The sequence below is a fragment of the Rhinolophus hipposideros genome (genome assembly GCF_964194185.1).
Source record: "Rhinolophus hipposideros genome assembly, chromosome: 23".
NCBI lineage: Eukaryota > Metazoa > Chordata > Mammalia > Chiroptera > Rhinolophidae > Rhinolophus > Rhinolophus hipposideros.
The window spans coordinates 2,233,872-2,253,855 of NC_138069.1; the positions used below are offsets into that span (position 1 = coordinate 2,233,872).

Genomic DNA, 19,984 nt, shown 5'->3' on the forward strand with positions numbered 1-19,984 from the left:
TTCTCCCAGCACAGGGCTTGGTCAGGAGTGGATATGCCTGACTGTCCTGCATCTGCAAATCCCTGTCCAGGAACCCCCCACCCGGTATATGCATACCCCCACCCAGGACCTGCCCACTCCGCTCCTGACTGCACAGCCCTTCCAGAAAATGGCCCACGCAGCATGACTGTGCTGGGTCTGAGCTTTAAGAGGGTGGGGGCTGGGCCTTCTGCTCTTTACTTCCCCATCATGCCCCTCACCCTCCATCCGTCCCAGCCTGTCCAACCCCCTCTCCTTTCTTTTGAGGCTGGATATCAGGGCAGGGCTCAGAGGTGATGGTGGGGGCCGTGCAAGGGCAGAGAGCGGTGCAGGAACCATGCATCCAGCTTGGAGAAGCAGAGGTGTGGCCTTCGGAAAGGTTCTGGACCCCAGCTTTTGCACTCTCTGTTTCCAGAAGCCCCACCCAGAACTGCTCTGCATGGGCCCAGTGAGGGTGAATATGGGCAACTTCCAGACCTCAGCCAGTGAGCCTCTGGTTGGGGGAGTGTGTCTTGCCTCCTGGACAGACTGGGCTCCCAGAGCGCTCTGTGGGAGCTCATACAGGGGCCCCCACACAAGGGACACATCCCCAAATCCAGAGGGCACGGCCCTGTCGCCAGCAGAGGAAGGTCTGTGAGTGAAGCATGCCACGGATGTTTGTGGACGTGCCTGGCGGCCGGCTCAGTGGACATCCTGCTGTACCACTGACTTTGGTGGGGGCTCTGCCCACTGGGGCTGCGATGGTGCCCTGCTCACTACATTGCACAGGCTCTGCAGCAGGCAGGCCTCCTCCCCCTTCTCTGCATCCCCACGGGAGCCTCTGCCTGGGTCTAGTCCCCAGTTCCGGATCTCGGCACCACTGGCTGTGTCCTTCTTTCTTTGGTGTGGCCATCCCTCTTATTTCTTCTGGAATTCTGGTCTCTGGAGGCCCCAGGAATCTCCAAGTGACAAACCAACAGCCTCCTCCCAAGGCCCATGGGTGTCGCCCACACCAGAAGCCACCACCGATCCAACCCCCATTCCTTGCCAACCCACCAAGAAATCCAGCACAATCCATAGCGTTTGGTTGTTTCTGCTTTTTTTTTTTTTTTTTTTTTTTTGGTCTTTTACTTCCCCAGTGTTTGAAACTCACAAGCTATAACTAAAATAATTTCTTTCATAGAAAGAAAAAGAAAAAAACAACAACACATCTGTTTGTCTAGCTCCAGTGTATGGTGGATATAGCAGCATTGGAAATAAAATTAAAACCCAAAATGTAAAATTCAAGGCAGAGGAAGATTGATTCCTGTTGGGTGTGCAGCTCATCCCTGCCTCACTTGTCTCCTTCCCCTGCCTGGAAGGTGGGCCCTTGGGGACTGGGGCTGGAGACATTTCCCAGTGGCAGAGGCTAAACCGGTGTGGGCCCTGGCGGAGGGGTCCAGCGGCCGGTCTTTCCTGGGCCAGGTGGATGAGTCAGAAGGTGAGGACTGAGTGCCAGTGAGACGCTCCATGACCTTGGCCACTGTGGCAGGCCTGGCTGTATGTAGCAGGAGGACCCAGGTTATCTGTCCTAACCATGAGGGCTGGGAGGGAAGACCACCCCTCTGGGGGCTGCCGGTCTAATATCTTCAGCATAAGCATGGCTCCTCCCACCAAAACCTCTCACAACTCCACCCCAAATGAGCCTCCAAGGAAGGATGATGGAGCTGGGGTGGTGCAGGCCAGTGGTCCTGGGCAGACTTGGGGTCTGGGCTGTGGAAGAAGAAGGTGGGGGACGTACGGAGGCCAAGAGGGAGGCAGGGCAGGGCTGGGCCTGGAGGAAAGGAGGCTGTGCCCCTCTCCTGTGGATGGGATGGGTGTAGGTGAGAGACCTAAGGAAGATAGGCGGGAGGGCCCAACAGTGGGACGTTCTGTCAGCCACAAAGTAGAGGGCACAGTTGACCAGGCTGAGAGTGGTCCTGGCCACCAGCAGGATCACTCATTGAGAAGAGTGCCTGGTGTCTGATGCCAGTCCTTGGCAGCCAGGGCGGTGCCAGGTCTCAGGGTCCAGCCTTCTCCCCTCCCACCACCAGGCCCCTGCCTCCCCCAGGCGCAGCTGGTTCCTGGGGCTGTGCAGGACAGTAGGCTTTCTCTGTAGGGTTCCTGGTCCGGAGCGCTGGCAGATGCCAGGCTGGGGGGACCGGGTGCCACAGGCCTCCTGGCACCCAAACCTTTCCAGAACGCCAGACTTGGAGGGCGGTCCCCAGGCGTCAGAGGAAGGGGTTGGGGGACAGGATGCCACCCCACGGGGTCTTGGCGGCTGTTGTGTCAGAAGAACTACTCTACACAGAACGGGGGTGGGCGGAACCTTACAGGTGAGCTCGGTTGGAGGAGGTGACTGAATCCCCAGCTTGGGAGCCCCGCCCCCAGAGAGGCTCCCCTCCCCTCCTGGAGCCGCCGGTCCCCCGGAGCCCGCCCCACCCAGGGAGGAGCGCAGCCCCAGCGCCCGGCGCGCCGCTACTTGCAGGTGTGCACGTCGTAGACGCGCGCGCACTCCTGGCAGCTCACGTAGCAGCACCAGTGGAAGACGCAGTGACACTTCTCCCGGCGCCGCTCCGCGCGCGCGTTGTGGCCGCGGCCGCAGCACAGCAGGTCGCAGCCATCGATGCCCGGCGAGCTCACGTTGCAGGTGCGGTCTCGCGTGCCGAAGGAGCCGGTCTCGGGGTTGGGCTCGCAGAAGTTGGGCGAGGCTTCGTAGTAAACCAGGTCTCGCTCCGTGGGCACCTTGAAGTAGGTGTAGCGTGGCCGCAGCGTCTCCACCCAGCCGCGCGACTCGCGGTGCTTCTCCACGACCATCTCCGAGGCGCTGTCGTACTTGTCCTTGAGGAGGTCGCCGACGGCCCGGAAGTCCGGCTGCGACCACCAGCAGGTCTTCACCTCGCAGCTGCCCGACAGCCCGTGGCACTTGCACTTGAGGTGCATGTGGCTGGCGATGGCCTGCGGGGGCGCGGGCACAGGCGCGTCTGTGCAGGCCCCGCGCCCAGGCTCGCCTGGCGAACCCAGCCCGCCCGCCTGCTCCACAAAGCCCTCTCCATGGGGCCGCAGGGCCATCCCCTTCCGTGTGCCTCCCCTGGTCGACCCGAGATCCCTGGGGGCAGGGTCCGGGAGCCACCCTGCTCTCTTCTCGGCTGGGTCTAAGTCTTCTGTATCTATGACAGAGTGAAGGAAGGCCCGGCTATAATCTGTGATGGTGTAAGTGCAGACGTGCTGGAGGAAGGCGGTCATTCTCACCTGGAGAACCCAAGACTGAGGCCCAGAGGAGGTGTATTTGGATTGGTGTCAAGGCTGAGGGCTACCTGAGTGTGGGTAATGGGGGTGGCTTGGGTTGGGCACCTTCAGGGCCCAGGAATTTGGGTGCTTGGACTGCACGGGAGTGGGAAGAAGAGGAGGGAGGCAGTTCAGGGGACAAAGCTGTGGGGGCCTTGGGGGCCTCAGGGCAGACAGTGGGCAGGGCCTGGTCAAGGATGTATGTGCTTCTCCCTGTGGGCATCAGGGAACCATAGGTTCTCTTCCCTTCTCCTCTTCTCTTTCTTGGGGAAGGGGTGGGGTGGGGTGCGTTAATCAGACCTAAGCCTTCCTTGTATGCTATGGTGGGCACCACTATCAGTAAGGCCCTGCCATGTGGCGGATCCAAACTGAGAAGTGCCAAGAGTGCAAATCACACGCTGGGTCACAGTTAAGGCCCCAGATTTCATATAAGAAGAGGACATACAGTATCTCATGCATGATTTTCTTATTGATTGCATTATTGAAATGACAACATGTTGAATACAGTGGTTTAAATAAATTTTAGTATTAAAATGAGTGTCAGCTGTCTTTAAATGTGGCTACTAGAAAATTTATAATATATACGTGGCTCCCATTACACTCCTAGTGGACGGTGCTGGGCTAAGGCTACAGGTGGGCTCAGCATCCAAACCCTGCCTCTACCCTGTCCCCTTTTCCCTGCTGTTTCTTCACCTCTTCTCGTTTGTATTGGCCCTTTCCTTCAGCATCTGTGAGTTGCCCCCAACACCCAATCCATTTCTGTCTAATCTCTATTCTCTTCTCTTCTGTGGCCAAGCTTTGCCAAAGAGGAGCAGCCACTTCCTACCGCTGCCTCCTCAGCCTCTTGTTGTTTTACTTTATCAAAGATACATACATGCATCTACTTCAAAGAGCCCAATGTTTCCTAAGGCTTGTTAAGAAAAACTGGAGTTCTGTTCCCACTCTCACATAGCACTTTCCTGACCACCCAAGGCAGTGTCGTGTGCCTCTCACCAACCTCTAATAGAATGCTTGGGTGCTGCTCCTTGATTTCTCAGGGTTTGGCATTGTCTATGGACCTCTCACCACCCCACCACTCCGATGCACACTTTCTCAACCCTCTTCCTACCCTAAGAACTAGAGCACATTTCCAGTGAAATCAATATTTAGTGCTGATGGTGTTGGGACTGTTACGTGTCATACTCAGTTGAGCCATGTGATGTTATTTTTTCTTTTCCTTTCCTACAAAACGTTTTGTTGTTGCTTTTTTAATATATGTATCATGGATTCAGTCTCAGGCTCTCCCTTAATTGTCTAAATAACTTCTTCAAGACATTCAAACACACCAAGCGTCCTATCTGTTTCATCTTGGAGACATCTTTTTGAGAGGCCTTCTGGTAAATTTTATGAAATGCGCATGTCTGGAAACAAATCTCTTTTACTTGAAAAGTTGACAAGATGGTTTAGCTGGGTATAAAATTCTTGGCTAAATATTTTCCCCTCACAGAATTCTGAAAGCATTGCTTTCTATTCTGGCATTCATGTTGTTCTTGGAAACTCTGATGCCATTTTGACTCCTGATACGTTGTGTGAACCTGACCTTTTCCTGGGAAGTTTGGAGGGCATGTCTGTGCTGTCTGCTTGATGTGGGTCTTCTTTTCTTGTGTCAGTCACTTCCTGGGCTGTGTGGTCTGAAACCTGTGATCGTCACTCCTGGGACTTTCCTGCCTTATTTCTGTGCTGACTTTCTCCTCTTCATGTTCAGCACTGTCTCTCTTGGACAGAACCTCCATATTTTCCATTCTTTCCTATTTTCCTTCGCTTTGTCTTTTTCCCCTCTATTTTGTGGAATGGTGTCTCAACTATTCCAACCTTTCTGCTGAGAGTTTTGCTTCTACTATTCTATTTTTAATTTCTAAGAGCTCTTCCACCCCATGGCACCCCACCTATTTTCTCCGAATGTTCTCTTAAATTAACATCCTGTTCCAATTTCATGTGTGTTCTCTTATCTCTCTGGGGATAGTGTTTGTTTTTTGGCATTTTCATCTCTCTTTCCAATGTCTCTTTCCCATTCATTAAGTGTGGATCTCGTTTCTTTGGTTTGGTCTTTGTGGTTGCTTGAGGCTTCCTTGGGTGTTGAGTGGTCTTTGGGTGTCCACTTATATTTAAAAGTGGGGCACTAAAAATCTTGTTGGAAGCGCCTGTGCCTGGAGTCAACTTGGATCCTTGCTCCAGAGGGACCTGGCTGCATTGTTTCATTGGAAAACTCCCTGGTCAGTATCTTTAAGTCTTTTCTCTTGGGTTCATTGGATTTCGAGGGGGAGAACCTTCCATTCTGCCTTTAGGATGATCAAGCTTCACTGCAGCATTAGGATATTAGGAAGAGAAATACATGCGTAGATAGACTATTTTCACTTGGATGGCCTTACCCTCAGCTGTGCTGGGGCCTCGCAGTCCAGATACCCGTTTTACACTTTTTAGAGAATAAGCCTGCAAACTTCTGGGAAATGAGGGGTGTTCCCTGGATGCAAGGAGTTGGACAAAAGAGCTGGTATGTTAAAAAGGGCTTTTAAAAATTGACTTTTCAACCCATCTTCCTGTTTTCATATTTATCTCTGCTTCTCAAGATACCTGATATTGGTAATTCCTGGGTTGGTTCTCAGATTTTTCTTCTACTGGCTTAAAACTCAGCTTTCTTGGGTCTACTAAGACACTAAGTATTTGTCTATCTGCTCTTTAGCTTTCAAAGTTTTTTTGCATTGTCACCTCTTCTGTTTTGCATGTTCTCAAGAATCTGTTTGTTTTAAAATTCATTCATTGTCATTTTAGTTGGTGTCTAGGAGGATGCAGAAGGGAAACGCTTGTTTTTGCTTTGTCATCTTTAACTGGAAATCCCCATTCATTCTTCAGTTCTACAGTTTCTATGTAATTCTTTCCTGAATCTATTATATTATTTTTCTAATTTCCAGTTCCCTGCTGAAATGTTCAACCTTGCATTTTAACTTTGTGAATGTAAGTGAGCATATTTTTTTCTGATAATCTGTTTCTAATCATTCCAGTATTTGGAGTCTTGTTTTTGTTGTTTTTGCTGATTACCACTCATTCATTGTGTCCTCAGCTCATGTGACAGGTTACCTTTGCTTTGTGTTTGAAAAGTTATTTGAAGAAACAATTTTCAGCCTAGCTTAAGTTATCTTACTCCAAAGAGGATTTGTATGCTTTTTCCACATGTGTGGGTATACCAGCATTTGGCATCATGTTAATCCATTCTCAAGTCTTGAGATTTTTCTAGCCTGCCTATATGTACAAGGGTTGGTCTACTTCTGGTTTTCCTTTGCTCCTTAGGGTCCCAGCCTAAACTGAGGAGTGATTTCCTAGAGAGACCACCCTTGGTGGGCTCCTTAGCTCTGTAAGGCTGCCAGAAGTGAAGCGCAGCATATGCATTTTCTTCCACATTGGCAAATGACCCCTGGACAAAAGTTACCCCAGATACCAGGCTCAGAGTCCTGCTTTCTCCTAGACTTGGGACTGCTAATTCTTCATTCTATAGTTAGTTATTTGACACTTAAAAATCATTTTAAGGAAGTGTACTATACATACAAAAATGTATATAGGTCATTAGCGAAAATATGACAAAATTTCACCAATCACCAGCTCCTTGGAAACTCCCATCATGCTCTCGTCCAGTTGTCCTCCCCTTTTCAGGGCACCGATTCTGACCACATTTCCTTGATGACTAATCATATTGAACACCTTTCCATATACTTATTGGCTATTTCCATATTTTCTTTTGTGCAGTGGCTTTCCATTTTATGGCCAACTTTTCTATTGGGTTATCTGTCTTTTTCCTATTAATTTGTAGCATTCTTTTTATATTATAGCTTCATATATTTTTAGGAGATATATCATCTCCTCCTGTGTGGGTTGCCATTTCAGGTTCATGGTGATATCTTTTTATGAATAGATGTTCTTAGTACAGTCCACATTATTATATTTTTCTTTGGCCTGTTTTAGAAATCTTTGCCTACCCCAAGGTTACAAAGATGTTCTCCTATGTTTTCTTTTAAACTTTTTTTTTAACTTTCCCATTTAGGTTTGTAATTGATTTTATATATGGTGTGAGGTAGGGGTCAATGTTACTTTTTCCATATTGTTATTCAATTGACTGAGCACCATTTATTGAAAAGCTCATTTCCCCCTCTGCACTGCACTATCTTCCCTGTGATTAATCAGGTAACTGTATACAGGTAAACATTCTATACTTTCAACACAGCACTTTTTATGTTTCATCCTGCATTTGTACTTGTCTTCAACAGGAAGATGAGTTTGAATCGCCTTGTTGCCATTGTTGGAAGTTGAATGTCTCTGTTCACTCTTCAGTCCTCTGCAATCCTCTGGTTCCATTGGACAAAGCCAGCGCCATCTTTGTGTTGCTAAATCTACTGGACACCTCTTGGTCCCTACACACGTCACTTCTCATCAGCAGTCAGTCCTCCATCAGTCCCCAGTGACCTTCTGACCCAGTCCTTTTTAACAGGGCTCAGAAAGCCCTTCACAGTTTGGTCCCTGCCAGCTTCTCCATACCCCAAATTCTCTTTCTTCCTCTGTTCTATATATTCTATCCAGACTAACTGACGTGCAGCCTCACCTCTGGGCAGCCCAGAGGCTCCCCTGGTTTCCCCTACCTAGACAACTGCCACCACTCTGCATGTCCCCACTTACCACCCTTGCCAGCAGAAGTCTTTCTTGAGACTCCAGACTGGGTCTGGACCCTCTGTTTCAGGTCACCATGTTTGTGCATTTCCTCATCACAGAACTTCCCACCCTGTGCTACAGCCGCCTGGCTGTCTCTCACCCTGGATGTGCAGGAGCTCCTGCAAGGCAGGCCTTTATCCCATCCCTCCTTCCTTGTCACCCTAACTCCAAAGATGGACTTGCCATTCTGTGGGAATACGCTGTTCAGGTATATACCCTCCACAAGCAACTGGACAGTGCTTTGTTTCAGACAGCCCTGGGCAGGAGGTGAGCAGACCCCTGGCCTGGCTACCACAGATAGCCCTCCCACAGCCTGCCATCCTGTTCCATACCAGGCTACACTCCTTAAGGGACTAGGGCACACACGCTGCTCAGGAAACTTCTATTTCCTGGACACCCACAGGGGTGTGGTCAGAGGGGCCCACCGAAGCACCCCCAGGACACACAGTGCCTTGGTCAAAGTCCCGCAACAGCCCAGAATGCACAGGGCAGTGGTCAGAGGCCCCCAGCCCCGTGCAACTCCCAGAATGTTCAGGGCTGTGGTCGGAGGGCCCCCAGGTGCACCCATAAGACATGCAGAGCCATGCTTGGAGGGACCCCGGGTACATCCCCCAGGACACGCGGGGCCGCGGACGTACCTGGCGCCCGGCCTCATTGTTGTGACGGTTCATAGCGGAGCGGGCATCTGGCCTGTTCTCCCGGGCGTCCGCAAACTCCCTAGACACCATTCCACCGAACTCAATGTCCTCGCTGCAGCCGCCCCACTTCCAGCCTTCTCCGGGGGAGCTCTGGTGGCGGCTGCTGCACCCACAGATGGCGGCAGAGCCTTCGGCACAAGAGCGCGTCACCGCGAAGGCCACGCCCGCCGCAGCAATGGCATGCACGAAGGCGGACTCGCGGGTAGCTGTGGAGAGAGGCCGGCCATGGGCAAGGGGCGGCCTGGGAAGGCGGGGGGCGGGTTGTGTGGGTCAGGGCTGGGGGGAAAGGGATGTGTGTCCCCAGAGGACCAAAGGAAAAGGGAGAGAGTTCCCTAAAGAAATGCCACAGAGGGCCCAAGAAGAGATGCTGGACGTTAATCGCCAAGGGGAAGCACAGGGACGGCTGTAATCAGATCACAGTGAGTGCTGCAAAGAACCGTGAGCACTGCTGGCTGGAGGGAAATCGGGGCCGCCCCTTGGAAAGCGGTTTGGCAGCTTCTAAAAAACACTGACCGCATGACCTGGCCATCACCTCCCAGGTATTTACCTCGGAGGAAGCCCAGTCCACGCAAAGAACAGCAAGCCAGTGTCACGGCAGCTTTATTTGTAACACCCCCTAACTGGCAGCTTCCAGACGTCCATCAACAGGTGAACGGATAAAAAACTGGCATAAGATAAATAAGCCCTGGGATGTAACGTTCGAGGGGTAACCAGTGAACAATACTGTACTGTGCTTCTGAAAGTTGCTGAGACAGGTCTTAAGTGTTATCACCGCACACACGAAAATAGTAACTGTGTGGTAATGGGTGTTAACTAGACTTATTGTGGTGATCAGTTCACAATATGTGCGCCTACCAAATCATTATGTTGTACTCCTGAAACTAACATAACACACATGTCAATTATGTCTTCATAAAAAAATGGTGGCATTTCTATAAAATGGAATTCTATTTAGCAGTAACCGGAAAAAGAGCACAATGCTTCTCACAATAATGATGCTGACTGATAAAAGGTCACCCCAACAGCCAGGTGCAGTCCTCCTGCCCAGACTTCCTGGTCAGAGCAGAGTGTGGCTCCTGGCCACTGTGCTGCCCCCTGTGCTGATACTCTGCCTGCACTTCTTTCCTTTCCTCTGCCCCAGACTCCAAGCACCCTGAGGCCCATCGCTTCCCAGTGCACAGCTCACCCTGTGCTGGCTCCACACGCTTGGGCCTGGGGATGCTGAGGGCTGCCTCATGCCCGCCAGGTAATGGCCTCCAGGCCCCCATTAACCCAGGAGCTGGTACTGGAGCTGCCTGCGCCCATACATGCAGCCTCCTGCTTTCACACATGAGGAAACTGAGTCAGAGGAAATGGCATTAGTTTTGCAGAAAGGCAGTAGGGGAGGGCTGGATCTTGGGAAGAAGAAACCAGTGAGGCAACAGGATCAGACAGAGGTCTGTGCAGGGTTCCAGGGAGGCCCACCTGGACTTCACTGAGTAGGGGAGGCCTAACCTATCCCTGGTAGACAGAAACCTGGAGCAGCCGGTCTCCAAAGATAGGCAGGAAGCACACATGAGGGAAAGCAGGGGCCAGGGATATTCTGCTGGGCTGTCAGGACCAGAGGAAAGCACAGGGCATGCGGGGGGCAGCCTGGCCTTGCAAAGGCCAGACCCCCAGCCCGGCTTTTCCCGATGGGATGAATGCACCCCTCTGGGTGTGTGCCTTTAGATCCTCTCTGCGTGCAGGCTGGGATGGGGCGTGGGGCTGCCCTGGGCCCTGTGTGAGCTCATTGAATGCACTGCCTTCCTCAGCTCACCATTCCACATGCACATATGGAGCACCTGCTGTGTGCCAAGCCCTGCTGGAGAAACAAATGGATGGCTTCATGGAGTTTAACTGCCGCTAGTAGGAATTTTAAAACAGCTAAAAACTCTCTGGGCTTTGGAGCCCAGTACGCCTGGGGCTGAACCCCGGCTTGGCTCTGATAGCTGGTGTGCCCTTAGGTGTCTCTGCTGCCCTCATGTGGGGTCCTGCACCCCACCTTTCCTGTCTTTCCTCAGGCCTTGAGTTGGCAGGAGGGAGAAGAGAGCAGGAGAGATGTGGGAACAGGACTGACCATGGCCCTATTGTGTACTCCCCGCCTCCCTTCTCCAGCTGCTCCAGGGCAGAGGCCCCCAGGCAGGCCTGGACCCTGCTGGGCTCCCAATGGCATGGGAGAGTAATCAGGGAGTGCTGCTGTCTCCTCATCTCACCCTAATGCCCAAGAGGCTCTTGTCCTGGGTGAGGGATGAGCAGGTAGGCTTCACCCTGAAGAGTGAGCAGGGGTTTTGGGCTGCCCCCAGGTTTGAAACTGAGCATGGGTGTCCCAAGGCTCGTTCATGCACACACTCAGACTCACCCACTCAGTTTCATTCATATCCACACACACCTGCCACTGAAAAACGCACATTTTCTCTGATACTAAGAACATATAGATGGAATGTGTTGGAGGAAGTGCCCCTTGCACCGACCTCTGCTGGCTATCTGGTCCCACCCACAGCAAGCATGCCTGCTTTTGGTGACTCTTTCCGTGAATTTAGTACATTTCCTTATAGCCCTGTGTGGGCCCTGGCCACTCTGCGTCCTGCCCGGGCTTGACCAGAGCGGGCCTGCACTCTCACTGCTTTTGGGAAGCTCTGGGCCACACACCCAGACACAAACCTGCAAGGCCTCCCACTGCCAGCTTGGGAATGCCCCACACTGAAGGCTGCTCTAGCCTCCCACATGGGCGGGGCCCATCCTGCCCGTCTGGGGGAGTCTAGCTCTCAGCATCTCCCATGCTGACCAGAATGGGCTCCAGGTTGGGATCCAAACCCCAGTCTCCAGCTTCCTCCCCCCTCAATATGTGCGTACCACACATACACAGACACATGGACACACACACACACAAACATGCATGCATACATACATGCAAAGAGACACACAGACCCATAGGCACTCACATACAGACACACAAACACACATTTGCACATATATATATATATATATATATATACACACACACAGGCCACTGGAGCAGTGCTTTGTCCAACGCCCATCTAGCCCTGCCTGGCCCCTTCTCAAGTTCTTGATGCTGTTTTCTTGCTTGACCCACAAACAGGCCAACTCCTGTTCACGTGCTGTCCTCCCAGCCCTGTTGGTCATGACCTGGCCTCCAGCCACACACAGCTACTGTCCTTCCCTCAGGTTCTTTCCAGCTGCTCCTCAGCTCACACAGCTCATGTCCCCCTCGCCACTCTTTGAGGCACAGGACAAGACCCTGTGGCCATGCATTCAGGACGTGGTCCTCTCTTGGTCCCAGCAGCCTTTTGGCTCCCAGGCACCGAGGAAGCTCCCTCTTAATACTGCTTGGTCTGGAAGCCCCTAAGGAGGGAACTGTGTCCTGTTCACCTTTTGTTTCCAATCCAGACCCAAGGTGGTCCCACAGATGGTTGCTGGGGAGCAAGGGCTGGTCTGAGGAGAAGGCAAGAGCCTTGGGCTGGGGCAGGGCATCCAGCAGTGTCTGAGCCCACCTGGGCAGCTGGGCCCACCATGGGGCCCAACTCTCTGCCCCTCCCCATTCAGCTTGTCCTTGAAAAGATCCAGGACAGCTCCCCTCACCATGCTCTTTCTCAAATATCAGCCAGGCAGCTGCCTCCCCAGGACTCATGAAGCCCCGCCCTATCTTCCTTACATAATACAACCCATCAGTTCACAGGCTTTGTGCTGGCCCAAGGCACCTGAGTGAATAAACGCCAGCATGCGCTCCACCCTCTTTCCCCTCATGCCCCCCACTTAGCAGAGCTCCCTCACTTATTTGTCTTCTCAAGGTCTCAGGTTGCCTCCTCTGCACTTGCAGGCAGCGCCTCTCAGTACCTGACAGCCTCACCTCTCCAGGGCCTGGCCAGGTGCCTTCTCTTCCACCTGTGCTGCTTGGGTTAGGGGCTGTTGTAGGCTCCTTGGGGACCAGCTTTCCTAGCCGCCCCTCGCACCGCAGCTCTGGGGCGCAGAGCTGAGCCAGTCCTGGTATTCTTGGGACTCTCTGCACAAAGCCTGGTGCCTCTCCCACTGTACCCTTCCACTCTCTGCTTGCTGGGGCCCCCAGTGGACCTTCTCAGGGTTTTCAAGGCCTGAATACCCTCCCCCAGCCTTGTGGAGCCTGCCTTCCAGCCCAGGAGGAGCTTGGTTCTGCTCTGCCTCTGCCCCTCTGCCAGCCCCTCCCCACCACCCTCTCCTCTGGAGATAAGGGGAGAGCAAGCAGGGGCCTTGGCCCTGTCCTCAACAAGAGCTTGGGGATCCCTGCTTATCAACCTCAGGCAAACAGCCCAGGGCTGCCAGACACACTTGAGGGGAAGGGTGTGTCAGGTGGAGGGGGGGTTGAACTCATTCCTGCCCAGTTCTGTCACCAGCTAGCTGTGCAACCCTCCATATGTCTGTCTCTCCCCGCCCCCCCGCCCCGTGAGCCTCAACTTCCTCTTTTGCCAGATGAGGAGGGGGGGGGTCTCCTCAGGTAAAGTTCTGACAGCTGAGGACGACGCCATGGAGCGGCCTTCAATTTGCTCATGGAAAAAAGAAGCCTCTGCTTCATGTTTCAGGAAAACGTGATTAAGTTCGTTCTGGCAAAGAAAAGCCACTTTAAAAGTAAAGATGCAGGCCTGAGCAGTTTTCCGAGACACTGATCCAGCACCAAGGAAAACGGTGACTGTGCTGGAGAAACTTGGCAGGCCCACCTCTCAGGAGGGATGGAGGTGACTGTCAGCCGCAATGGGCCAGACAGAAGCCACACACCTCCGGAGATGGTGCTCTGAGGACACCCCATTGCCTTCAAGGCATTCTCATCAAAGGTGCATAGCCTTCATCCACCATTGGGAGATGACAGACAAACGCAGAGACCCGGCCGGCTCCTGCCAGCCTTAAGGGCATGAACAACAAAAGCCGGGATAGTCCTGGACAGAAAAGGGACATCGGAGGAAAGCCGTGTGAAACCTGGGTAACGTCTGGCGCTCAGTTCATGGGGACAAAACGTAGTTTTCACGGATGCACCTGGGTTTGTGCATCGGCCCTGGGAGAGGCCCGAGAAGGGGTCCAGACTCACGCCTGCAATGTTTCTGTAAGTGGACAACTACTTTCAGAGAAAAAGTTCAAATGCACCCCGAGGCCATGTGGAAGGAAGACTGCCCAGAATTCCTAGGTGGTTTTAGCCTAGGGGTCATGGGCAGGCTTCTGGGGGTTCAGAACCTTCTTGAAACCATGAGTAAGAACAACAACACATGTCTGAAAACTGATGCATTTTTCTGGATAGGGAACCGTTGCCTTGATCAGATTTCACAGGGGTTTGAAACAGGAAGGTCATGACTCACTGGCTGGGGTAGCCTCAGTTTACGAAGAAGGGGTGACAGGGCTCACCTGAGGTCGTGGGTAGGGAGGTTTGGAGCCCAGCAGCCACCCCAGTCACAGCAAAGTTCTTATCCACAGACAGTGCCTTCTGTTTACACAACAGAGTGGCTCCAGATAGGGAGGGGAGCCAGCCTGCCTGGGAAGGAACCTCCTTTACCAGCAAAATGCCTTCTTCCCACTGGGCTGTCAAGGGACGAGGAGACACAGGCTACTGGGGGGTGTTTAAGGACCAATGCTACCGGTTTGCTATGTCTATGGGGTGGAGCCTGGATGAATTTCTTGAGCTACCTCAGGCTTGCTCTGTTCAAAACTCTTACTCCCACACTGCGATCAGGCTGGGAAAAGGCAGAAGAGAGGGAATTGTATGACAAAATCATTCTGTAAGACAAGCATCTTCCATCCAAAAAGCCATCTTCCCAGAGACTTGATGTGTCTCATTAGCAATTATTTATTGAGTTCATGCAAAATACCAATGATCTTCCTTCCACCTGTCTCGCATCCATCCTTCCATCCTTCCACGACCTATCCATTCACTCAATCATCCACCATCGATCCATCCACCATCCATCCATCCACCATCCATCCATCCATCCATCCATCTACCCACCATCCATCCACCCACCATCCATCCATCCATCTATCCACCATCCATCCATCCACCATCCATCCATCCATCTATCCACCATCCATCCATTCACCATCCATCCATCCATCCATCCATCCATCCATCCATCCATCCATCCACCATCCATCCATCCACCATCTATTCATCCATCCATCTACCCACCATCCATCCACCCACCATCCATCCATCCACCATCCATCCATCCATCCATCCATCCACCCACCCACCCATCCATCCACCTACCATCTATCTATCTATTATCTATCTATCTATCTATCTATCTATCTATCTATCTATCTATCATCTGTCATCTATCTATTGATCCACGATACATACCTGGATGGATCTTGAGAGTATAATGCTAAGTGAAATAAATCAGACATACATCCATTCATCTATCCATCCAGGACTTGAGATACTATAATGAGCCATACACTAAACTCAGAACTAGGAACTGAGATGAGTAAGATGCAAGGTGTCCATTTTTAAAAACAAAGGTAAGAAATCTACAAGAAAGTGGATTGCTGTTCCATGTGATTAAATTTCTAGCAACCCAGGCTTTCAAAAGTTGCAAGAGCTACCTATCCCAGTGGTGATTAGGCAGAAGCTGGAAGACCCACCGTTAGATGGAGAGAATGTTCGCACTGGGGAAGAGGAGGGTGAACCAGAGGAATCCTTCCATACCTTTAGTAGGGCACTCTACTGTTGCAAGTCAGGTTATTTGCTCTGGACCGTGCAGAGTCATCTGCTTTTGAGAGCTTATAGCTCATGAAAGAGAGAGTAGGGGGAACAAGGACACACAGTAGGCTTGGCAACATGAGCTTTGGGGCAGGCCTGGGATGGGTGGGTGGAGGGTTGATGGATGGTAGAGATATAATAGATGCATGGTGGGTGGTTAGGTAGATGGACAAATGGTTTAGTGGGTGGTGCATAGAGGCAGATGGGTGGGTGGATGGTTGGACAGGTGGATCAAGGGTGGATGGATGGTGAATGGTGGAAGAATGGTAGGTGATGGATGGTGGTTGTATGGTGGATGGATGGATGGATGGTTGATGATGAATGGGTGGATGGATGCGTGCATACATGGATGGATGGATGGATGGATAGATGATAGGTGGATGATGGATGAATGGGGAGAGTCTGGTGTAGGTGAGGGAGATCTGTGTGGTGAGACCTGGGCATCTGGAGGAGGGCAGGAAGAGATGCCCGGTGTGGCCCATCACAACTGAGGCCAGTGCAGCAGCCCTAGGTGCGAGGAGCCAAGTGTCACCTGTGAGATGGGCTTTGCGGTTACTTCGCCTCCTAGAACTTAAAAGGGATCTTTATTCCCTGTTTCCAGGTTTGGATTTCAGGGGCTTGTCAAGCACCCGAGTTCATTTGGGGACTGAAAGAGGACTGCCAAGTGTTGTTATTTTTTTGTGAGAGGGCAAATCATATAAAAAATGACTATCATAATTTCAGAAAAGGACCTTTTAACATATGAAAGGTTATATTTCTGAAGTTCTGTATGTTGAAGAAAGTTCCAAAAAATCATTCCAAGGGCCTGTCTTTCACATTTCACCATGAAGCTGGTCAGTTGGCAATAATTTATTGAGCACCAACTGTGTTCTAAGTGGAGAAGGCCACAACCTCGTCCCTGAGCTGACCTTCCTGCAGGGAGGTCACTTAGGAGGTCCTTTCAACCAGAGTGATAGCAAAGCACAACCTGGAGTTCGCCTAGCCTTGGGCCAGAATCCTTTATCACTGATGAGGGAACTGGCCCAGACAGGAAGAGGGGCACTCTGCTCAGCCCCAGCGACATACAACGTGCAGAGGCTCAGAGTGGGTTAGCCACTGGCCCCAGGCTGCACAGCAAGGAATGCAGAGCTCAGACAGAAGGTCCCAGGAGAGGCTCCTGCAACCCCAGCAAGGGGTCCTGAGACTCCAACAGGCTGTTTCTATGGCTGAAGCTCGAGGAGAAGGAGACCTCACCTGCACTGCTGGGACCACACCCACTGCCATGGTGGGATAGGGGGACGCCCGCCTGTACTCTCCAGGGAGGGAAAGGCTGTGGGGCACTGACACTAGATGAGAAGGTAGGGACAGCCGGAGCTCTGGGACAAGCCCATTGGCCCAAAGAGACACTGGATTGGCCTTTCTGAGGGACAAATGTCACCCCAGGCAGTGGAGGTTCCTAGAAGGAGACTGGCTCAAACATGACCTCTGAACAGTAAGATGGAGCTCCTAGGACATTCTGTCTGTGGGGTACACCAGATGGGCCCCTCAGAAAGCTCTTCAGGGATATGAGCACCTAGGCCATGCATCACCACAGGCCCACCAGTGAGCTGGGGGCATCTATAGTTGTACCTGGTCCCACGTGATTCCTATGTCTCCCTGGGCTAAGCCTCATGTTCCGATACAGCCTCAGATTTGTGAACTCCCTCCTCTGGATGGTGGCCGGGCCCAGAAGGTGTGTAGGAGGGGCGGAGCTCACTGTGTGTGTGTGTGTATGTGAGGGGGGTGTCTCGGACATACCCCCCTAGCCCTGGGTCCGCATGGTGGGCTGCATGGCTCTGTCTTGGTCAGTATGTGAAGCCAGACCCTTTAGTCACCGGCCTCTGGGGCCTGGCTGTTGTCACCTGGTGCCTGGACAGGGACTCAGCCAAAGGCAAGGCAGGGTATGACCTCCCTGGGAGCTGCAGGACCTGCCTTGTCAAAGTCTCCTCCTCGCTGACCTCCTTCCTCACCTGGGTGCAGCCCCCCAGGCTCCTGGTTTCCATCTGTCCTTTGGGCAGTGCTAAACTTCAGGCCTCATGGGGGCCTCTGTGGATCACTCTACCCCTGCCTGTCCATAGAGAATCACTGGTGGGTCACAGAGACAGACAACTGGGATGTCCTCAACCACAGTGCCCCGCCAGCACACACAGAAGGCCCCGGCCTCCCTCTCCAGGCCTCCCACCCTTCCGGTTGTCATGGGGCCATACAGGGCTCTGCCCACCTGGCAGGTGAGGGGCCGAGGGCACTCCTGGAGCCTTCAGTGGTTGGCACCTCTCCCCTCACCAATGCCCTAAGAGGAGGGAGGGACTATGGCCCTGCTGGAAGAGGGCCGGCCTGTGCCCCCTCCTCCCCAACGCCTACCTTCCCTGGCTCCAGAGTAAGCTAGGCGGCCGGGTGGGGGTGGGGGTGTCACGATGGCATCTGGTAATCCTGCATCCCGACGGAGCCACCTGAGAGCGGAATGCGGCTGGCGCCCCACTGTGGCCACGGCCCCTGACACCGCCCTGTCGGCAGCGCGGCCGGCGTCCTGATTACCTGCTGGGGCTAATGAATCTGGCTTTGTGAGCCACTGTCACGCCGCGTTAGGCCCACAATGGCAGGCGATATTTTATATGAATTTCCCCCTCGTCGGCGATTAGGCCATAGCAAGCTGGTCATAGCAACCGCAAGGTATGCGCGGGGACCACTGTTCACACGCCGAACACGGCCCTTGGGCGTGTGAATCCAGCAGCATTTTCACTTCTCTCTGTGCTTAATCTTGTCGTCCTGGCGGGCACATTGTGCTCGGAGCCAGCCCAGCGGGGTGTCGCCTGGCTTCTCTGGCGCCTTCACCTCCTCCCACTGGGGAGAGTTAATGATATACGGGGAGAACCCCCCCACACACACACCAAACACTTTTCCATGGGGGTCAGGGGTCGCAACCTGTACTGGGTACACCGGTTTCCCCAATGGCCTCCTCTCCAACCTCTCCTGAGCCCTGTGCTCAGCCTTCACCTGTACCCGGCCCTCCCACAGAGGCGGCAGACCACCCCATGGATCTTCGCCCAAAAGGGGTTCTGCCAGGAAGAGGACAGGCTCTGCTATCCCCCTCCTGCTCCTCCCCAGCCCAGCCTCCCAAGGAGAACAGGAAAGATTCAGGGGGCTTGTGCCAGGGCCAGCCAAGGGCACAGGCAGGGGGCTAAGAGCTCGGGGACAGGCACCTGCCTGCTGAGAACTTGACTGACCCCGCAGACCTTGCCTGAGGAGCTCATGGGTCCTAGGGAACTGATCAGGAATCTGACAAGACAGGCTTCTGGCCCTGCCTGCACGCAGGACACCGAGCGCATGGATGAACAGAGCACAGTGCCCAGGGTCACGGGACGATGCAGCTGGGGGCTGCTCCTCACCCCGGACAACTCACCCCTAAAGGACCCTTCCGTTGTTCTCAGGGGAAATGCCCCACCCCCTGGGAGCTCAGCTTCCCTCAAAGCCACGTGGCACACACGCCTGGACCCTGGGCCAACCACGTTCAGCTGTGCTCCCCAGGGGCATAACCTGGCTGTCCCTCCTTCAGGGTGTCTGCTGAGGACCTGCCTTCTGTGCTCCCTGGCCTCCCTACCCCTTCACTTTGTGAGGTCAAGACAGGGTGTTGTCCAGCTCTGGGGAAGGCAGGCCCTCCAGGTACCTAGGGGCCTGCCCGGGGCAGGGAACAGATAAGCAACAATCCTGCATCAGCCTCCATGCACTCAAAATTCTTCAAATGCTTTCTGCCCTATGATGCAGGTTAAGTGGCCCTGCTGCCTTCGAAGCAGGAGGGGGGCACTTGTTCCAAGCTGGGGCTCACTTCTGGCCCCCAATTCCACCTTCCGAGCCAGCAGATTCTGGGGGTTCAGCCCCAGGCCAGGCAGGTGGCAAAAAGAGTGCATGTGTGCACGTGCACTGCAAGTAGGAGCTGTGAGCACATGTTCTTCCCGTCCTATCTTCACACACACCACACACACGCGTGCTCACACTCACACACGCTGCCACATACATGCATACATGCCCACACAGGGCTGGGTCCCTCTCCTCAGTTGGCCCGGTGGACGGTGTCAAGCTCGGCCGCCTCAGCAGGAGTGGCCAGGCACCCTGTAGAGCCCGTCACAAAGCCTGGGTGACCTCTGACATGATTAGGGTTGCCCTGAACCTAATCCAATCAGATTGATTAAAGTGAGCACAGCCAGGGGCAGGTGGGGGCCTCCACCATGGCCTCCTGAAGCTGGCTTCTCTCTGGGGCACCTGGCGGGCTCCTTCCTCCTGGCCTTTAGGCCACAATGATGGGGCCATTTCTCAGCCCCATGGTGGACAAGGGGCGGAGGGGGCTTCCTCTGTCCCATTTAGACCAAGTGGTGAGGGGTAGAGGCTGAAGCAATGGTCATCCAATAGAAAAGGGAGGAAGTGGGATATGTGATGAAAGGGAAGAGGGGAGGGACAGGCTGGACAGGGGAGCCAG

General features: G+C 53.3%; 1 protein-coding gene across 1 annotated transcript in view; it reads right to left on the reverse strand.

Annotated features, from left to right (window-relative positions):
* Positions 1-2,493: 2,493 nt before the first annotated feature.
* WNT3A (Wnt family member 3A) overlaps positions 2,494-19,984 on the reverse strand; it is a gene marked incomplete at both ends in the record, with an annotated part of 39,293 nt that continues 21,802 nt past the window's right edge. The window contains 2 exons of the mRNA XM_081036060.1: positions 2,494-2,973; positions 8,676-8,941. Of these exons, the coding sequence (XP_080892186.1) occupies positions 2,494-2,973; positions 8,676-8,941 (746 nt within the window). The remainder of the gene's footprint in view (positions 2,974-8,675; positions 8,942-19,984) is intronic.